The sequence below is a fragment of the Chelonia mydas genome, chromosome 2 (genome assembly GCF_015237465.2).
Source record: "Chelonia mydas isolate rCheMyd1 chromosome 2, rCheMyd1.pri.v2, whole genome shotgun sequence".
NCBI classification, from domain to species: Eukaryota; Metazoa; Chordata; order Testudines; family Cheloniidae; genus Chelonia; species Chelonia mydas.
In genome coordinates, this window is record NC_057850.1 from 148,111,453 (window position 1) to 148,131,123 (window position 19,671).

The following is a 19,671-nucleotide window of genomic DNA, read 5'->3' on the forward strand; positions in this document are numbered from 1 at the left end:
AAATAAATTAAGCCAACTGGTTCTCTTTTATTCACTACTTTACTGACACACTCAGATAATTCTAAGAGACTAGTGAAACAATTTTTCTTTGTTGAATCCAAGCTCATTAAATATCTGGAAGATCATGATCTTCCAGATGTTTTGTTATTGTTTTTAAACTACCAATTCAACTGATTTGCCTGGTACAGACAGACAGCAAGGCTTACAGATTTCTCATTTTCCTGATCATCTATCGAGACTCTTTTAAACATGAATAAAACATTTGCTACTTTCCAATACTCTGGAAGAGTAACTGTTTAATGAAAAATTGCCAATTTGTGTTACCAACTCAGTTACTTCATACTTAAGCTCCTTCAAATCTCTTGGATGTACACCACCTGGGCCTGATGATTTACTGCATTTTACATTATCAGCATGCTCCAACTCCTCTTCTCCTGTCACCTCAGAGAGTACCTCATTTTTGTTACCAGGAAAATTAGGTCTGGGGTAGGAATTTCACCAATTTTCTCACTAATGAAGACTGATGGAAAGAAATCATTTAGCTGCTCAACAATGGTTTTATGTTCTTGAATTGCTCAGTTTAACCCTTGAGGATCTAGTGGACCCACCAATTCATTTGCAGGCTTCCTGCTTCCAATATACTTAAAGAATCTCCTGTTTGTTTTTACACCTTTAGCAATTTACTTTTTGAATTTCATTTTGGCCCTTCTAACTTTCCTCTTCTTTAATAACTGCTGTAATTTATACTCCTGTTCATTGGCTAAGCTAGGGGAAGATTCCAAATTTTGAAGGATTTAAATTTGCACAAATAGCCTTTTGACTAACCTTATTTTATTTAAATATTTTTTTCTAAAGATTAGTGTCACTTTTTAGTACTCTACCTGCTGTTTGAATGTTAAACCTAATCATACTATTGTCACTATTTCAGCATAGTTTAGCTACCATCACTTCTTGTATTAGTTCTTGTGTGCTAATTAATAGCTTATGCCCTAGAACTAGTTGTGGAAAGAGGCAATCATTTGAAGTGTCAAGAAATGGTTTCTCTAAACTCTGTCCTGTTATGCCATTTGACCAGTTTCTATATGGGTAGTTAAAGTTCCACTTTATTGTTTTGTTGGATTTTACTGCCTGACTGATCTCTCTCAGCACTGAGTGCTCAGTTTCTTTTGCTTGATATGGAAGCTGGAAGTAACACCTACTAATATATTTATATTTTTACAGTTTGGGATTTGTATCAATATAGATTCACTTGTGTAGTAGTCTCCATTCAGGATTTTTAATCTCATTAAATTCTATGGAATCACAAATATACAGATAGCACTACTCCTCAACATCTCTGGCCTATTCTCTGTTTTCTGTATAGTTACAATAGATGGCTGTTTTTGATCACTCTGCCACATTTCTGTGATACCTAATTTTGCTTTTAAAATTCTTGCCTTGGCACACAGCCACTTCTCGCTTTTATTCTTGCCTACATGTCTGTTTTTTATTTAACTCCTTGATCCAACACCAAGCTAATTTTGTGGAATGTACCTCTGTGTTCTTATCCTGTCTCTGCTCTAATGTAGTGGTATTTTCACTCTACCCTTTATTGAATACACAGATACCATTGTACTACCCACATCTTTAACAAATGTCTCTTTCCAACTTGTGCGCATTTCAGCTCCTGCTGGCTTTCCCCCCAGCTTTTAGTTGAGCCATTTCTCCAAACTCATTTATTTTACATGCCAACAATCTGGTTCCATTTTGACTAAAAAGAACTTTATGCAAATTTTGAAATTTTTTAGATACTGTTGCGCAAATAAATTTGTTAGTCTCTAAGGTGCCACAAGAACTCCTCATTGTTTTTGTTTTCCTTAAGTTTCTCTTGAGAGGCCTTGTAAGAATGCTGATGCAGGAAGAGATATATAACTTTTCTTCCCTGGGAGCAACAATTCTGAATCAACATTATCTTTCAAAGGCTCTCAAAAAAAGAAACAGTAGTTTCCCCTATACTCTTTCATCCTACAAGAGATTTCTTGGTACAAGAGTCTTCAAGGATTTCACATCTGACCCTTCACACTCAAAAACCTAATTGACTTTAGGAATAAGTATATTCAGATTGCTCTCAGCATGAATTTTATTACTTGAAGCTGAAGAGATTTCACCTTGCTCAAGAGTATGACAACAATCCCCTTTTAGGATTTACCTGAACTTTCCTTTATCAACCTGTCCTCCACCCTCCCACACACAATACTTTTTTTTCTTATGATGATAATCTGTGGGGGATGGTTCAACACCAAAGAGTCACTGTTGACTGGGAAGGGTGAAGGATCTTTACTGCCTAGGGGAGGAGGCAGTGTCTGTAAACTCAATCTTCCACACCAAATTAACTTGAAAGGAAACAGGATGAGGTGTAACATTTTATTCAAATAAATACGAAATGAAATGAAAGAGAAAACATAGGAGTGAAGGGGAAACTATCTGCAGAGCTGGCAGTAGGTCAAGGAACAGAAATAGAGAGGAGAGAGCGAGAGATGCTTTTAAAATACAGATCAAAAAGATGTTTGTTTTTTTAAATAAAGTATGTGAATTTAGGTCCAGACCACCATTCTTAAAATTAATTTGTGTTCACTATCAAAATGGGGACCACCCTCACTTTGTATAAAATGTTAATCTCTTGAAACACAAAACAAAGAAAGGAAAGAGGAGGAACTGAGCAGTAAATACAAGTTTAAATGTCGCCTAATGTACTGAATTAGGTTTCTTCTAATGTACAGTGCTTAACACTGGGCCCGGTGGGCAGGAATTGAGGACTGGACTACACCTGGATGAAAAAGGAAGCTGAAGGTAACAGTGGGTCTTAATGGAATGAAGGAGTGAGAAAAAGGACAAGCTATTGGTAGAAAACGTTTAAAAATATTAAATTTACATTGAGTTTTAGAAAAAAAATGACAAAATGTTACTCTGAAAAAAATTGTATTTGATTGCATCTCATTAATTACCTAAAGTTACAAATACTTTTAAGAAGGAACATACAGGTTCAACTGGGTGTTCATAGATTCTCGTGCTTTTTGGATGGAGGAGGGACATGCGGCGGGGGGAAGGGGGAGGGCGACACTTATTCTAAACCCTGCAACTTTGCACTTAAACAAATGCAAGAAAATTGGTTATGCTTCAAGTAACTTTGAAACTGTGTTTTAGTAATAATGGCCACTCTATGAGGGCCCAAAAACAGAAACAGTGGATATCGCCCAGAATGTAATCCTACATTCACAAGTATATTCTGAACCTTTTCTTTACTGCCTCAGCCATGTCATTTCATGACTGGAAAGAGTGTAGAATGGCTATTACCAAGGGTGTCAATTTGGATAGGGTATGAGCCAAGTTTTTGAACTTTAGTTGCAATGGACCTCTTTAGCCCTTATGCTGAGCAGCTAACCCAACCAGCATACAACACACCCCAAAATTTTCAAGCGGATATTGCTTCAGGATTTTATCACTTGAGATCTGAAACCAGGGATCCTCCCCCAAGCTCCAGAAGAACTGAGTTTAAAGTATCTTCAAATCCAGACTCTGAAGATGTAAATGACTTAGAAGAGGCTTGATTTTCAAAGAATAGTTGATCAGCACTTTCTGAAAATCAAGTACCTTTAAGATATCTTAAGTTAGGCCCCCAAAAATTGAGGCACAAAATAAAATCACTTTTGAAATTCTTGGCCACAATGCAGCAGCATCACCAACAAAAAATTAGCATTTTAGCCACAGCTTTCCCAAATCTTTCATTCTGTGTGTATATACACACTAGCAAATTCAGACCCAGAATTCACCCCAGTAGAGCTGCCCAAAGGGTGAATTATAGGTCTGAATTTATTGTAAACAAGGCCTTGGACTGTAAGTTGTGCATATCAGAGAAACTTTTTTTATTTAGTCTCTAATGCCTATCACAACAGATATATAAAAAAAATCATCACCACATATTTGGGGGACCTTGCCAGAATGACTTGTCAATGGAAGAAATTAAAAAAAAGTTCCCAAAAGCCAGAGGGACACAAACATTTTTAAGTTTTGATAGGAGCTAAAAATTCAGATACATAATTAGAGCTCCATCCCATATCCTCATTTGAATACTTCTGATAGTTAACTATATGAAAAATTAAAAGTTTCCATGTTCCAAATGACACACAGTACTTTTCACACATACTGAACACGGGTCACAACTTGCTGGATATCAAGTGCTTCAAAGGTTCTTTTGAACTTTCAGAAGCACTCAGCAAAGAAGGCAATTTTAATGGGAAATGCCAAATTCCAAAAAGAGTAATAATGCAATTCTAATCAGACTACGATATTTACATTTTCAATTGAGAAAGTTATTTTTCAAATGATATACTAAATGCATGGATACTCCTTAAGGAAAGAGATGCATAATTACTTTATTTCAATGGTTGGTCTGAGGTAGGTTCTCTTTTCATAAAGAGAAATGTTTAAAAAAACCCTGAGATTTCCATGTGTGAAACTGATATATCTGTATTTCATGATTACCCAAGAAATCATAGAAATGTAGGGCTGGAAGGGACCTCAAGAGATCATCTTAGTCCATCCCTCCCTGTGCAAAGGCAGGACCTTAGACTATCTTTGAGAGGTGTTTGTCCAGCCTGTCCTTAAAAACCTCCAATTATAAGGTTTCCACAACCTTCCTTGGTAACCCATTCCAGTGCTTAATTATCCTTATAGTAAGAAACTTTTTCCTAATATCTAATCTAAAACTCCTTTGCTCTATATATTAAGCCCATTACACTTCTTCTCCAAGTCCACTGAAGGTAGGACAACTGATCTCCATGCTCTTTATAACAGCCCTCAACATATTTGAAGAGTGTTATCAGGTCCTCCCTCAGTCTCTTCTCAAGATTAAACATGCCCATTTTTTGTTAACCTTTACTCGTAAGTCAGGCTTTCTAAGTCTTTTATCATTTTTGATAGTCACCTCTGGACTCTCTCGACTTTGTCCACATCTTTCCTTAAAGTATGGCACCCAGAACTGGCCACAATACTCCAACTGAGACCTCACCACTGCTAAGTAAAGTGAAACAATTACCTTCTGTGTCTTACATATGACATTCCTGTTAACAGAACAGAAGTACTTGTGGCACTTTACAGACTAACAAATTTATTAGAGCGTAAGCCTTTGTGGGCTACAGCCCACTTCATTGGATGCATAGAATGGAACATATAGTAAGATGAGATATATATATATATACATACAGAGAAGGTGGAAGTTGCCATACAAACTGTAAGAGGCTAATTAATTAAGATGAGCTATTATCAGCAGGAGAAAAAAACTTTTGTAGTGATAATCAAGATGGCCCATTTAGACAGTTGACAAGAAGGTTTGAGGATTCTTGACTAATAAAGCCCAGAATGACAGCAGCTTTTTTTGCAACTGCACCACACTTTTGGCTCATGTTCAGTTTCTCATCCACTATAATCCTCAGATGCTTTTCAGCAGTATTACCCAACTAGCCAGTTATTCTACATTTTTAGTTGTATGTTGGATTTTTAAGTGTAGTACTTTGCAATTGTCTTTATTGAATTTCATCTTGTTGATTTCAGACCATTCTGAAATTTACCAAAGTCCTTCGAAATTCTAATCCTGTTCTCCAAAAATGCATGCAACCTCTCCCGCTTGGTGCCATCTGCAAATTTTTTAAGTATACCCTCACTCCATTTTTCAAGTCATTAATGAAAATATTGACTAGCATCAGACCAAGGACAGACCCCTGCAGGACCCCACTAAGTCCTCCCACTTTCACAGAGAACCATTAATAAAACTTTTTATTTAGCATGGTTTTCCAACCAGTTGTGCCCCCACCTTACAGTAAGTTCCCCTAGACCACATTTCCCTAGTTTGTTTATGAGAATGTCATATGGGACTGTGTTAAAAGCTTCACTAAAATCAAAATACCACATCTACCATTTCCCTCCTATCCACTAGGGCAGTAACCTGTCAAAAAAGGAAATTAGGTTGGTATGGCATGATTTGTTCCCGAAAAATCCATGTTGTCTATTCCTTATCACCCTGTTATCCTCTAGGTGCTTACAAACTGTCTAATAATTTGTTCCACTGTCTTTCCAAGCATCTAAATTAGGCTCACATCTATACATTTCCAGGTTATCTCTGTTCCCCTTTTTAAAGATAGGTGTTATGTTTGTCCTTCTCCCATCCTCTGGGACCTCACCCATTATTGAAGATAATTGTTAACAGTTCTGAGAATTGTTCCAACTAGTTCATTAAGTACCCTAGGGTGAATTTCATCAAGCCTTACACTTTTCCCCCCTATTCTGGACTGTGTTACTTGCCACTTGCTGTTAGTATTAAGTGTGCTAAGCATCTGATCACAACTAACTGTTTTAGTTAAGACAGAACTAAAATAGGCATTAAACACCTCAGCCTTCTTGGTGTCATCCGTTATTAGCTATGCAGGAAAACTAAATATCTGAAACAGAATTTAAATAAAGCTGTTATTATGTGATGGCTATCTAGGGAGAGATAGCAGTTATAGAAGAAGCCAAAAAGAATAGCAGTGCACATCAAAAGAAATGAAGCAGAAAAGAATGAGTATTTTACTTCAAGACAGGATATGAAGCAATAATTACCTGCCCATTCTGTTGAATATACAAATTAATTCTGCAGTCATCGCCACCACAAGCTAATATTGGTACTGCAAAAAGAGAAAAAAAATTAAGTGTTTGTTATTAAATCTTGTAACTTTAGCATTCTGTGATCTTTAGTAAAAGAAAAAATGGGCACAAGATGAAACCATAAATATAACTGAATAATATAATGGATATTATGTCACTTTGTGATCTTTATGCAAGATGAGTAAGAACTTCAAAGTAGTAAAAGATTTAAAAGCATCTAAAATTGAAGTTATTGTACATATATAGTATCTGCTACAAATATTGGGAGGCTCAAGTATCTCTAATTTAGGTCTCCAATGTACCTCTATTAAGTCCAGTTGTGACAGATATGGCAATTTCCTGCAATATCTTTGGGAGATCTTACACACAATAAGTAATGGCCATAGTGGGTCAGACCAATGGTCCATTTAGTCCAGTATGCTATCTTCTGACAGTGCCCAGTACCAGATGCTTCAGAAGGAGTGAACAGGACACTTTTATGGAGAGATCCACCCTGTCATCCAGTTCCAGCTTCTAGCAGTCAGATGTTTACAAACGTGCCAAGCATGGATCTGCGTCCCTGACAATCTTGGCTAACAGCCATTGTCGGACCTATCCTCCATGAACTTATCTAATTCTTTTTTGAACCCAGTCATACTTAACATATTAAGTTTACATATCATTATAGACTAGAGATTGTATTGGTTTCAGAATAGCAGCCGTGTTAGCCTGTATCAGCAAAAAGAAAAGGAGTACTTGTGGCACCTTAGAGACTAACAAATTTATTTGAGCATAAGCTTTCATGAGCTACAGCCGATGAAGTGAGCTGTAGCTCATGAAAGCTTATGCTCAAATAAATTTGTTAGTCTCTAAGATGCCACAAGTACTCCTTTTCTTTTTTTAGAGATTGTATGTAATTCCATAAGTGAGGGGACCAGAGTCATCCAAGAACTAAGAGCAGTAAGGGGTGATTCGGCAAATGCACTCAAGTTGTAACACCTCCAGAGAGGTACAACCACCTGAAGAGTGGCATATTGGTTCAAACTGGATTCTCCAGAGACCAAAAGACAAGCAAAGAAATTGCATGAGCTGACTCAGGAACTACTTTCTGATCCAGAAAACAGACAGGCCCTTCTGTCAAAAGGGGGCCTCAATCCTTAGGAAAGACCTGGAAGGACTAACACCAGCACCAGACCCCAAGGTCGGAGGTAGGGTGACCAACTGGTCATTTTAGCATGTGTGTAAGTTCTTACTGTTTTTAATACATTTCCTCTGTAATGCTTTCACCAAATGTGCTCATTTAGAAATGAGCTGTGTGGTAACTTATAACTGTGGGTAATTATGCTGTTTATAGCCTCTGAGGAGAAAGCAAAGCACAGATGCTGGCCTGTCTAGGCCAATATTGCAGCCACAGTGGCCACATTTGAGTATGTGGCCACCAGGAGGTTTTCGTGCAGCCACTACAGCCTCCTGGGAGGTGATGGGGGGAAATAAGCCCCCCCTCACTCCCTCCTTGTCGCTCCCAGCCAACTGCAGGGCAGTGGGTACTGACCTCCTCCCCCCACTATGGCCACGAGGCCTTGGCCTCCAGCTGCAGGGCTTCAGCCTCTGGCCCCTGGTTCCAGCTGTGTGGTAGCAGGTGCTGGCCCCCTGCTCCAGTCCCAAGCTCCAGCCATGCGGCCCCAGCCCCTGGCGCAGATCCTCTGCCCCAGCTGCATGGCAGCAAGCACTGACCCACAGCTCTGTTCCCAGGCTCCAGACACGCGGTGGTGGGAGCTGGCCCTGGGTGCCAACCCCTGACCTTGGCTGCGCAGCAACAAGTGCTGGTTCCAGTCACACAGTGGCGGGCGCTTATTCCTGGCTCCAGCCATGCAGCCCTGGGCTCTGGCTCCCAGCACTGTGCAAGTAACATGTTACTAAATTTTGTACCACACCAAGTAAGCTGACTGAAATAATTAAAAACAGAATTATAACACAGATGATAATATAAGGACAAACCACTAGATGCCTCTCTAATGCATTAGGATTCTTTGAACACAGCAGAATAATGGAAAAAAAAGGTGGGAAAAAATTGGGACTTTCATAAATTCCTTGGCAAAGAGTCAAGAGATTTTGTTTTAATGGAAAATACACAGTTATGAGTTAAGAAACTGATTACTACAATGGATGACAATCTGGCTACAAAACAGAAAATGGGCACTGGAATAAGTGGTCAGTTTTCATCATGACAATAGGTTAAATATAACCTATAAAGCTTTTTAAAGTTTGTTCATTTTTTCAGCTTGAGATTCAAGATCATGAAGAGCCACTTCTAATTTATTTGTCAGAACCCAAGTTACTAGGATTGGTGAACCAACAGCTTGATCCATTATGGCAGTTCTTATATTAGTAAGGGGTGATTAGGCTGCATGGCAAAAGGATTTGCCAAGATCTGTAAGCACTTGAGGGGAGTTGTTCTGCAGTCTTAGGGATCCACAGGATAACAACTCTCCCACAAATTCTCAAGGTCCAGGAGACCAGCTCAGAGCAACTCTTTGCTCATAGGTCAACCAGTGAAGCACTGAATCATATAATTTGCTCTTCTGTAACAGTTTTTTTTAATTAAGAGTTTTCTGTTGTCTTCTCATAGATGACTTACCCGGCAGAGAATGTTCCATTATCAATTCTCCAACAAAGCAATTGATGCAAGATTAATTATGGTTATGAAAAAGTTCATAAAAAATTAACATCAAGAAACATTCAAAATTCCAAAATCTATATAAATCAGTTTTAACTGTCACACGCCAGATGATTTCTTTGCTGGAAAGTTCAAAGAAATTATACTCAACAAAAGAATTCAAGAGTAATTTTTAAATGCCTCTAACTCAAGTTAGCTAGCTGATTACCTGTAATTTTTCAGAAACGTCATTCTGCATGCAAAGAGTAAGTACTATAAAATTTCGGCAAGATGCAGATGTCAGCACAGCTTTGTCATGGAGGCACCATAATGGCTCCATAGATTTATCAAAGACATCTTGTCCTCTAAAGTTTTAAATTCTTAGTCATCTCAGTCTGTCACATTAACTGACTAGTTCTGGCAAAAAGATCAGCAGTGAGCCTTAAGGATGACGTTTAAGTTACCTGTAGGTTTCTGAGTTAACCTTCATATAAAAAGGGGCAATCCAAGCCTCTGTGGTATTGTTTCAGATTCAAGCAGACAACACAACTAACTGCACCAGTTTATACTCTATTCAAGTTTTCAAGGTTTCCTCAACCACCAACATAGTGAGAATTTTTTTTTAAGATGACTTTGGATCATAATGATAGATTTTGAACATTAATCACTGCAGCACAGACCTACCCATTTATAACTACTATTCAAAAATTAACAAATTAATAATTTTTCATCATCGTATGCCTGAGCTTTTGATACAGTCTAGAGCAGTGGTTCTCAAAGCCGGTCTGCCGCTTGTTCAGGGAAAGCCCCTGGCGGGCCGGACCGGTTTGTTTACCTGCCGCGTCCGCAGGTTCGGCCGATCACAGCTCCCACTGGCCGCGGTTCGCTGCTCCAGGCAAATGGGGGCTGCGGGAAGCAGCGCAGGCCAAGGGAAGTGCTGTCCGCCCTTCCCGCAGCCCCCATTGGCCTGGAGCGGTGAACCGCGGCCAGTGGGAGCCGCGATCGGCCAAACCTGCGGACGCGGCAGGTAAACAAACCGGTCCGGCCCGCCAGGGGCTTTCCCTGAACAAGCAGCAGACCGGCTTGGAGAACCACTGGTCTAGAGGCAAGTCAGTTTTCACGCACCTATACCCACAAAAAAACAAAAACAAAAAAAAACCAAAGCATTTCTTTATCCATTGGTTTTAAAAATAATAGACTTGTCCCCTTTTTAGAATTTTTGGGATATTTTAAAATGCTTATACGTCAATTAACAGATTTATATGAAAATTCATTCTTTACCTTTTGAGGAAGTTCTTTAAGCTGTGGAAGATATGCTATATCATTTCCACATAAAAACGATGTTTCCCTGCTTTAAATACAAACAAACTCAGCCTTAACTATGGAAACAAAAGGGTACCTTTATAACAAAGCAAAATGTTTAATATCCAGTTATTTACATTTCAAGGTTAAGCCTTACATGGAATATCACCTTTAGAAAGGGCTGATATTAAGACTGAGCACAGTAAATTCTGAGTTTCATTTTTAAACTACTATTATAGGTTTGCAAGTTTTATTTTAAATCTTGAAGTGTGAATCATTACTTCTCATTTATAAACACAGTGCTATACTGATATATTCCTTTAGGGTACTATAAAGAGAATTTCTAATATGTACACCACCATAATAAACAAAGAACTAACCTATTGCTTCACAGCATGAATTTTAAGACAGCATTATCCTGACTAATATGCAGCACAGCCCCTTTATTATTTCTGACAGTAATTCAGACTACAGGTCACGAATTTATTGTAATTTTCCAGCCTTGTAAACTTAATGTCAACAACCATCTACTCACACATCTAAGGAAAAAGTGTCTATTGAGTTAATATTATTCAGAATGAAAATGGAAATATTGCATTTCATATTGCACTGCCTTCAGGGTATGACAGCATTTTCAAACTACACGATGTATTTTTGTATATAGTTCTAGAAGATTTGAAAACTTCATAAACCAAACAAATTGACTTGTCTGCTCTGAAGGCATTACAGTAAAAAAAAAACTGTCAGAGTTAAATAACACATAACTAGACAGCTATGAATATGCCTATACTTGTCTCATTAAATGCGTCATACATAGGGCCCTACCAATTTCACAGCTGTAAAAAAATGTGTCACGGATCATGAAATAAGCCTTGCTCCGTGAAATCTGATCTCCCCAAAATCAGCCAAGCTGGGGAGGGACAGGACTTGTCCTTCCCTTGCATGGCTGTTATGGGGAGAGGTCAGACCCACCTCCACAGACAGCGCAAAAGAAGGTGGTACACCCTCATTTATGTGCTGCAGAAGCTCCAGAACTGGGCCCCAGACTGTGGCCCCCCCCTCCTGCCTGGGCTCAGGGCCTCCAAGCTCTGGGGCTTCCGCTCCCTCTCCCCCATAGCTCCTGTCCGGGCTGCTGCTCTCCCTCCCTCCATGGCTCCTGCCTGGGCTAGTCGTGCCCAGGCGCCAGCTGGGACTCAGGGCTTCCACCCCCTGCAGCTCCTGCTTGGGTTCAGGGACCTGGGCTGGGGGCTGCCACCGCCCACAGCTCCTGCCCAGCTCAGGGCTGCCCCCCGCGGCGCTTGCCCGAGCTCAGGACACCCAAGTTCCGGGAATGCTGCTCCCACACCCCGTAGTTCCTGCCACCCACACCTCCCCACCCCTACCCAGTCTCCAGCCAGGACTCAGGGCTTCCACCCTCAGTGGCTCCTGCCCAGGGTCAGGGCTGCCACCTCCCCGCCCCCCCACAGCTCCTGCCCGAGCTCGGGACTCCTGAGTTCTAGGGCTGCTGCTCCCTTCTCTCCCCCCACATCCCCCATGGCTCCTGCCAGGGCTAGGAGCACCCAGGCTTCAGCCAGGACTCGGGGATGTCAACGTCCCCCGCAGCTCCTGCCCGGGCTTGGGGAGGCCACCCACACCTCCCTACCCCAGAACTCCAGCTAGGGCTCGGTGTGCACAGGCTCAGGGCTGCGGTCCCCAAGGGCTCCTGCCTGGACTCTGGGCCGCCCAAGTTCGGGGCTTCCGCCCCCCTTCCCCCCTCCTCTGGCTCCTGCTGGTGCTCGGGGCTTCCACCCTGTGGCTCCTGCCAGGGCTAGGGCACCCATTTTTCAAACTGTCCGGGGCCCCTGGACACAGGTCCCATGAGCCCATGTGTTAATCCACCACTGGCCCTGACTAGCAGCTAGGAGCCTCCCAGTTGGGACACTCCAAGCAACACTGGGGAGATTGGACGTACCTTGGGGGCGGGGGGAGGGAGGGATAACTCAGTGGTTTGAGCATTGGCCTGCTAAACCCAGGGTTGTGAGTTCAATCCTTGAGGGGGCCATTTAGGGATCTGGGGCAAAAACTGGGGCTTGGTCCTGCTTTGAGCAGGGGGTTGGACTAGATGACCTCCTGAGGTCCCTTCCAACCCTGATAGTGTATGATTCTACCTCCGGGAGCCCCCTCCAGCTCAAGGAAACGCTGCAGAAGTGAGCATGACAATCCTGCAACCCCCGTACAACAGCTTTAGGACTACCCCTGCCCCACAATACCCTTTTGGATCACGACTCCCATGGTTACAACACCGTGAAATTTAAGATGTAAACATCTGAAATCATTAAATTGACCAATTTTAAGACCCTGTGGCCGTGAAATTAACCAAAGTGAACCATGAATTTGGTACGGACTTATTCATACATGTTCTGTGCTATACTAGGCACTGTTGGATTGCTGTCTTCATGCAACAGTTATACAGCGTATGCCTAACCATGCTCTGATGCAGTCCCTTACATGCATGGACAGAAGGTAGTTTATACCTTATTCACCTGAGGAAAGAATATCTGCTGGCAGCTTCTTCTCACAATGCAAAATGGCTGACATTTTAATAATCTTATCAAAGAATCTCTTCCCCACTGAACATTCAGGGCAATTTTGGGAGAGCCTCTCTCTCTGGATTATTTTCCTAGTATTTCAGAAACACCTGCATTCACACTAACAACACACTCACTACTTCTATTAAATACTGGGAGGTGCTCAGATACTTTATATGGTCCCCATTACTGTAATATGGTCATTTACCTTGTCTAGTAACTGGAGCTCTTCAAGATGCATGGTTCCTATGTGTATTCCACTCAAGGTGCACATGTGCTCCTTGAACCTTAGACAGGAAGATTTCTGCTACCGGTGTCCCTTGGACTATGCTGGGGCGGGCAAACTACGGCCCGCAGGCTGGATCCGGCCTACGAGCCATTTTAAGCCAGTCCAAAAGTTATGGCTGGGAAGTGGAGTCTGGGGCTTGCCCCACCCCAGCGTTCCGGCCGGGGCGCTGCGTTGGGTGCCACACCACGAGGCTCGGCCCCGCTCCGGCCGGGGCTCTGCGTCGGGGGCTGCACCACGCAGCTCAGCCCCGCTCCGGCTCTCCGGCCAGGGCGCTGCGTCGGGGGCCGCACCACGCAGCTCGGCCCCGCTTCGGCTCTCCGACCGGGGTATTGGGTTGGGGGCCACACCACGCAGCTCGACTCAGCCCTGCTCTGGTGCTCCAGCCGGGGCGCTGGGTCGGGGGCTGCACCACACGGCTCCCGGAAGCCGCAGCACGGCCCTATGGCTCCTAAGCGCTCCAGTGGGAGCTACAGGGGTGGTGCCTGCCGATGGGGCAGCGTGCAGAGCCGCCTGGTCGTGCCTCCAGGTAGGAGCCGGAGAAGGGACATTCCACTGCTTCCGGGAGCCACTTGAGGTCAGCACTGCTCAGAGCCTGTACCCCTGAGCCTCTCCCCATGCTCCAAACCCCTGCTCCAGTCCTGATCCCCCTCTTGCTTGCCAAACCCCTCAATCCCAGCCCGGAGCACACTCCTACACCCCAAACCTCTCATCCCCAGCCCCACGCCAGAACCCGCACCCCCAGCCGGAACCTGCACCCCTTCCCACACCCATGCCCCAGCCCCAGCCCTGATCCCCCTCTCACCCTCCAAACCCCTTGGTCCCAGCCAAGATCACCCTCCCACACCCCAAACTCCTCATCCCTAGCCCCACCCGAGGGCCCGCACCCCCATCCAGAGCCCTCACCCCCTCCGGCACCCCAAAACCAATTATGTGAGCATTCATGGCCTGCTCTATCACAGCCTTTGGAAGGACCTGCAACAAAAGGGAAGCAGGGCAGGTAGTGGAATACAGATAGGAACCACACAGCTCAAAGAATTCCAGTTACTCCACAAGACAACCATATTTCACACTCCATAAGTATTCCACTCAAGGTGATTCAGAAGCATTATTCATCGAGAAGGAGGGTACAAGGAACTATGCTGTGCCACAGATTGGAGGACTGTTCCACTGAAAGATATATTTGCTATAGAAGCTTGTATCAGGGCATAATGCCTAGTAAACGTGTACACAGAGCCCCAGATTGCTGCTTTATAGATTTCTAGGAGAGGGACATCTCAAAGCAAAGCTAGCAGTCTGGATTCTGGTCAAGTGGGCCCTTATACCTTGCAAGAGGGGGGCTGCTATCAACTCCTTCTAAAGCGGGATGCAGAGCAAAATCCATTAGGAAAGTCTCTGACAGGATATTGCTGAAGGGAAACAAAGGACACAAATAGTTTAGGGGATTTCCAGAAGGGTTGTGTCCTCTGGAGGTAAATGCCACGGCTTGATGGACATCCAAGAAGTGTGTAGCTTCCCATCCTCTCTGGTGTCATGGCACTTCATATAAAAAAAAAAAAAAAAAAGAAGACAGGTCAACGGATGACCTGCTTCACATGGAATTCCAACATCATTCGAGAGATTAATTTAGGATGTAACCTCTCAAGGAAACCCTGTCCTTATGAAAAACCTTGTAGGGCAGGTGTGCCATAAAAGGCCTCCAGCTTAGCTGCCTTTCTGGCTGAGGTTCTTGCAACCAGAAAGGCAACCTTCATAGACAGATGAACAAAGGAACATGAGAATAAAGGTTCAAATGGAGCTTTCATTAATGCTGACAGGACTAGATTGAGATTCCATATCAGGGTAGGTTTCAGTACCAGAAAAAAGGTTCTGACAAGTACCTTGAGAAACCATGCTGTAGCAGGATGCGCAAAGAACAAATGGCTGTCCACTGTCTTCTTTCCCTCACCAGTATCAAGAATGGTGCCATCCATTTGGCTGTGGATGGCTTTGTGACGTTTGTGGTTCTCAGTGTCAAGAAACCAGAACCATGCCTTTTGTGAGCTCCTGACCCACGTGGACCAGGGAGTGGAGTCTCAGCCAACTTTGAGGGTGTCAAAGAGGAAGTCCTGTACTTGAAGACTTGGAGGGAGATTTTTCACATTTTTTGTGAACGTTTGCTCCTGCCACCTAATGTCTGCTGTGTTTGGAAGAGTCTGCTGAGCAGTCCCTGAGCCTGAGACCGGGTGCATCTGTGCAATGCACAGGGAGGTCTGATGGGTGAGGATTGGACTGCAGTCTCATAGACTCATAGACATTAAGGTCAGAAGGGACCATTATGATCATCTGCACAATGCAGGCCACAGAATCTCACCCACCCACTCCTGCGATAAACCTTTCACCTATGTCTGAGCTATTGAAGTCCTCAAATCATGGTTTAAAGACTTCAAGGTGCAGAGAATTCTCCAGAAAGTGACCCGTGCCCCATGCTACAGAGGAAGGTGAAAAAGCCCCAGAGCCTCTTCCAAACTGCCCTGGAGGAAAATTCCTTCCCGACTCCAAATATGGCAATCAGCTGAACCCTGAGCATGTGGTCAAGATTCACCAGCCAGATACCCAGGAAAGAATTCTCTGTAGTAATTAAGATCCCATCCCATCTAACATCCCATCACAGGCCATTGGGCCTATTTACCATGAATATTAAAGATCAATTAATTGCCAAAATCATGTTATCCCATCATACCATCTCCTTCATAAACTTATCAAGCTTAACCCTGAAGCCAGATAGGTCTTTTGACCTCACTGCTTCTCTTGGAAGGCTGCTCCAGAACTTCACTCCTCTGATGGTTAGAAACTTTCGCCTAATTTCAAGTCTAAACTTCCTGATAGCCAGTTTATAACCATTTGTTCTTGTGTCCACATTGGTGCTGAGCTTAAATAATTCTTCTCCCTCCCTGGTATTTATCCCTCTGATATATTTATAGAGGGCAATCATATCTCCCCTCAGCTTTCTTTTGGTTAGGCTAAACAAGCCAAGCTCCTTGAGTCTCCTTTCATAAGACAAGTTTTCCATTCCTCGGATCATCCTAGTAGCCCTTCTCTGTACCTGTTCCAGTCTGAATTCATCCTTCTTAAACATGAGAGACGAGAACTGCACACAGAGTTCCAGATGAGGTCTTACTAGTACCTTGTATAATGGTACTAACACCTCCTTATCTCTACTGGAAATACCTCACCTGATGCATCCCAAGACCGCATTAGCTTTTTTCACAGCGATATCACATTGGTGGCCCATAGTCATCCTGTGGTCAACCAGTACTCCAAGGTCCTTCTCCTCCTCTGTTACTTCCAATTGATGCGTCCCCAGCTGATAACTAAAATTCTTGTTATTAATCTCTAAATGCATGACCTTACGCTTCTCACTATTAAATTTCATCCTATTACTATTACTCCAGTTTACAAGGTCATCCAGATCTTCCTGTATGATATCCCAGTCCTTCTCTGAATTGGCAATACCTCCCAGCTTCATGTCATCCGCACACTTTATTAGCACACTCCCACTTTTCGTGCCACGGTCAGATATAAAAAGATTAAATAAGATTGGTCCCAAAACCGAACTCCACTGGTAACCTCCCTCCAGCCTGACAGTTCACCTTTCAGTATGACCCGCTGTAGTCTCCCCTTTAACCAATTCCTTATCCACCTTTCAATTTTCATATTGATCCCCATCTTTTCCAATTTAACTAATAATTCCCCATGTGGCACGGTATCAAACACCTTAGTAAAATCTAGGTAAATTAGATCCACTGCGTTTCCTTTGTCTAAAAAATCTGTTACTTTCTCAAAGAAGGAGATCAGGTTGGTTTGGCACGATCTACCTTTTGTAAAACTATGTTGTATTCTGTCCCATTTACCATTGACCTCAATGTCCTTAACTACTTTCTCCTTCAAAATTTTTTCCAAGACCTTGCATACTACAGATGTCAAACTAACAGGCCTGTAGTTACCCGGATCACTTTTTTTCCCTTTCTTAAAAATAGGAACTGTGTTAGCAATTCTCTAGTCATATGGTACAACCCCTGAGTTTACAGATTCATTAAAAATTCTTGCTAATGGGCTTGCAATTTCATGTGCCAATTCCTTTAATATTCTTGGATGAAGATTAACTGGGGCCCCTGATTCAGTCCCCATTAAGCTGTTCGAGTTTCGTTTCTACCTCGGAACTGGTAATATCTACCTCCATATCCTCATTCCCATTTGCCCTGCTACCATTATCCCTAAGATCCTCATTAGCCTCATTAAAGACTGAGGCAAAGTATTTGTTTAGATATTGGGCCATGCCTAGATTATCCTTAACCTCCACTCCAACCTCACTGTTTAGCGGTCCCACTTCTTCTTTCTTTGTTTTCTTTTTATTTATAAGGCTATAGAACCTTTTACTATTGGTTTTAATTCCCTTTGCAAGGTCCAACTCTACTTGACTTTTAGCCTTTCTCACTTTATCCCTACATGTTCTGACCTCAATGAGGTAGCCTTCCTTGCTGATCCCTCCCATCTTCCACTCCCTGTCTGCTTTTTCTTAATCACCTCTCTGAAATGCTTGCTCATCCAGCCTGGTATACAACTCCTGTCTATGAATTTTTTCCCATTTCTTGGGATGCAGGCTTCCGATAGCTTCTGCCGCTTTGACTTGAAGTAATCCCAGGCCTGCTCTGCTTTTAGATCCACAAATTCTTCAGTCCAATCCACTTCCCTAACTAATTTCCTTAATTTTTGAAAGTCAGCCCTTTTGAAATCAAAAACCCTAGTCACAGATTTATTTTTGTTTATCCTTCCATTCAGCTTGAACTGAATTACTTCATGATCACTTGAACCAAGGTTGTCCCCTACAACCATTTCTTCTATGAGGTCCTCGCTACTCACCAAAACCAAATCTAAAATGGTATCCCCTCTTGTTGGTTCAGCAACTACTTGATGAAGGAATTCATCAGCTATCGCATCTAGGAAAATCTGAGCACTATTATTATTACTAGCACTTATCCTCCAGTCTATATCTGGGAAGTTAAAGTCTCCCATGATCACGCAGTTTCCATTAGTATTTACTTCATTAAAAACATTAAAGAGGGCTCTATCCATATCCAAATTAGATCCTGGCGGTCTATAGCACACCCCAAGCACTATTACAGGGGATAGTTTTCTTCCCCAATGTGATTTTTGCCCAGACGGACTCTGTCATGCTACTCCACCACCTTTACCTTTATTTCTGTCTTTCCTAAACAGCACATACCCTTCAATACCCATACTCCAGTCATGACTACTATTCCACCATGTTTCTGTTATCCCTATAATATCTGGTTTCACTTCCTGCACCAGTAGCTCTAGTTCCTCCATTTTGTTCCCTAGGCTTCTCGCATTGGTGTACAAACATCTTAATTTTTGCTGCTTGGCCTCGCTCACATTCTTTACCCAATTAGGCACGGACATTCTACCACCAGTATGACCTATTAGACTGGTATCCACACTGCCCTTCCTCCTTACGTCCATTCTCCTACCCACGGCTGTATCCTTTCTTACTTTGTTTTCTTCCCTCTCAATGTTAAAATCCAGCGTGGAGATTACCTGGACATCTCCCAACCATCTCCCCCAAATTCCTAGTTTAAAACTCTCTTAATCAGTTGTGCCAGCCTCCATCCTAGAAGTCTATTTCCTTCCCTACTCAGATGAAGTCAATCAAGAATCTTCTAAATCTGAAGTCACAGGCTTGACAAGTTTGCCAAGAAAAGAACCATCAGATATTATACTTAGTAGGCAGATAGAGATATGTGTCGTGGAAGTCGATGGCCAGGAAGGCAGGCTATGCAGATCTTAAAGTTTGAGGTCTTGGGTATACTAGGCAACCCTGTACAGAGGATGCTGGGGTAGGTCAGGTTTTTCTCCAGGCCCCTGTACTACCAGAACTACACTATCTAAACTGAAAACTATTAATATCAAACTTTATAAACAGGAACTCCAGCTAAAGCTGTGAACGCTGAGGAAGCACTCTTCTTTTCGGAAGATGGGATGAGGAGATGCAGTTAAATTGACTGAAATACAGATTACCAAATTCTGCATACCAATCTAAATGCCAGATCTAAGGAATAATGTTTTGTGAAAGTGTGAGTTGAGCTCCAGGGACTACAGGCAGCAGAAAGGAACTGGGGAAGTGGGCATCTGCCCCATTTGCC

At 42.7% G+C, this 19,671-nt stretch overlaps 1 protein-coding gene across 5 annotated transcripts in view; it reads right to left on the minus strand.

The window, feature by feature from the left end:
* The window catches only part of ELP2 (elongator acetyltransferase complex subunit 2), a 118,255-nt gene that overhangs the window by 74,779 nt on the left and 23,805 nt on the right, over window positions 1–19,671 (minus strand). For 4 of the 5 annotated variants that reach the window (XM_037893397.2, XM_043540312.1, XM_043540310.1 and 1 more), the window contains one exon: window positions 6,634–6,698. In XM_037893397.2, the coding sequence (XP_037749325.1) occupies window positions 6,634–6,698 (65 nt within the window). Of the gene's footprint in view, window positions 1–6,633; window positions 6,699–9,295; window positions 9,330–19,671 lie in introns of those variants that run through there. The other variant, XM_043540313.1, reaches the window with a different exon arrangement.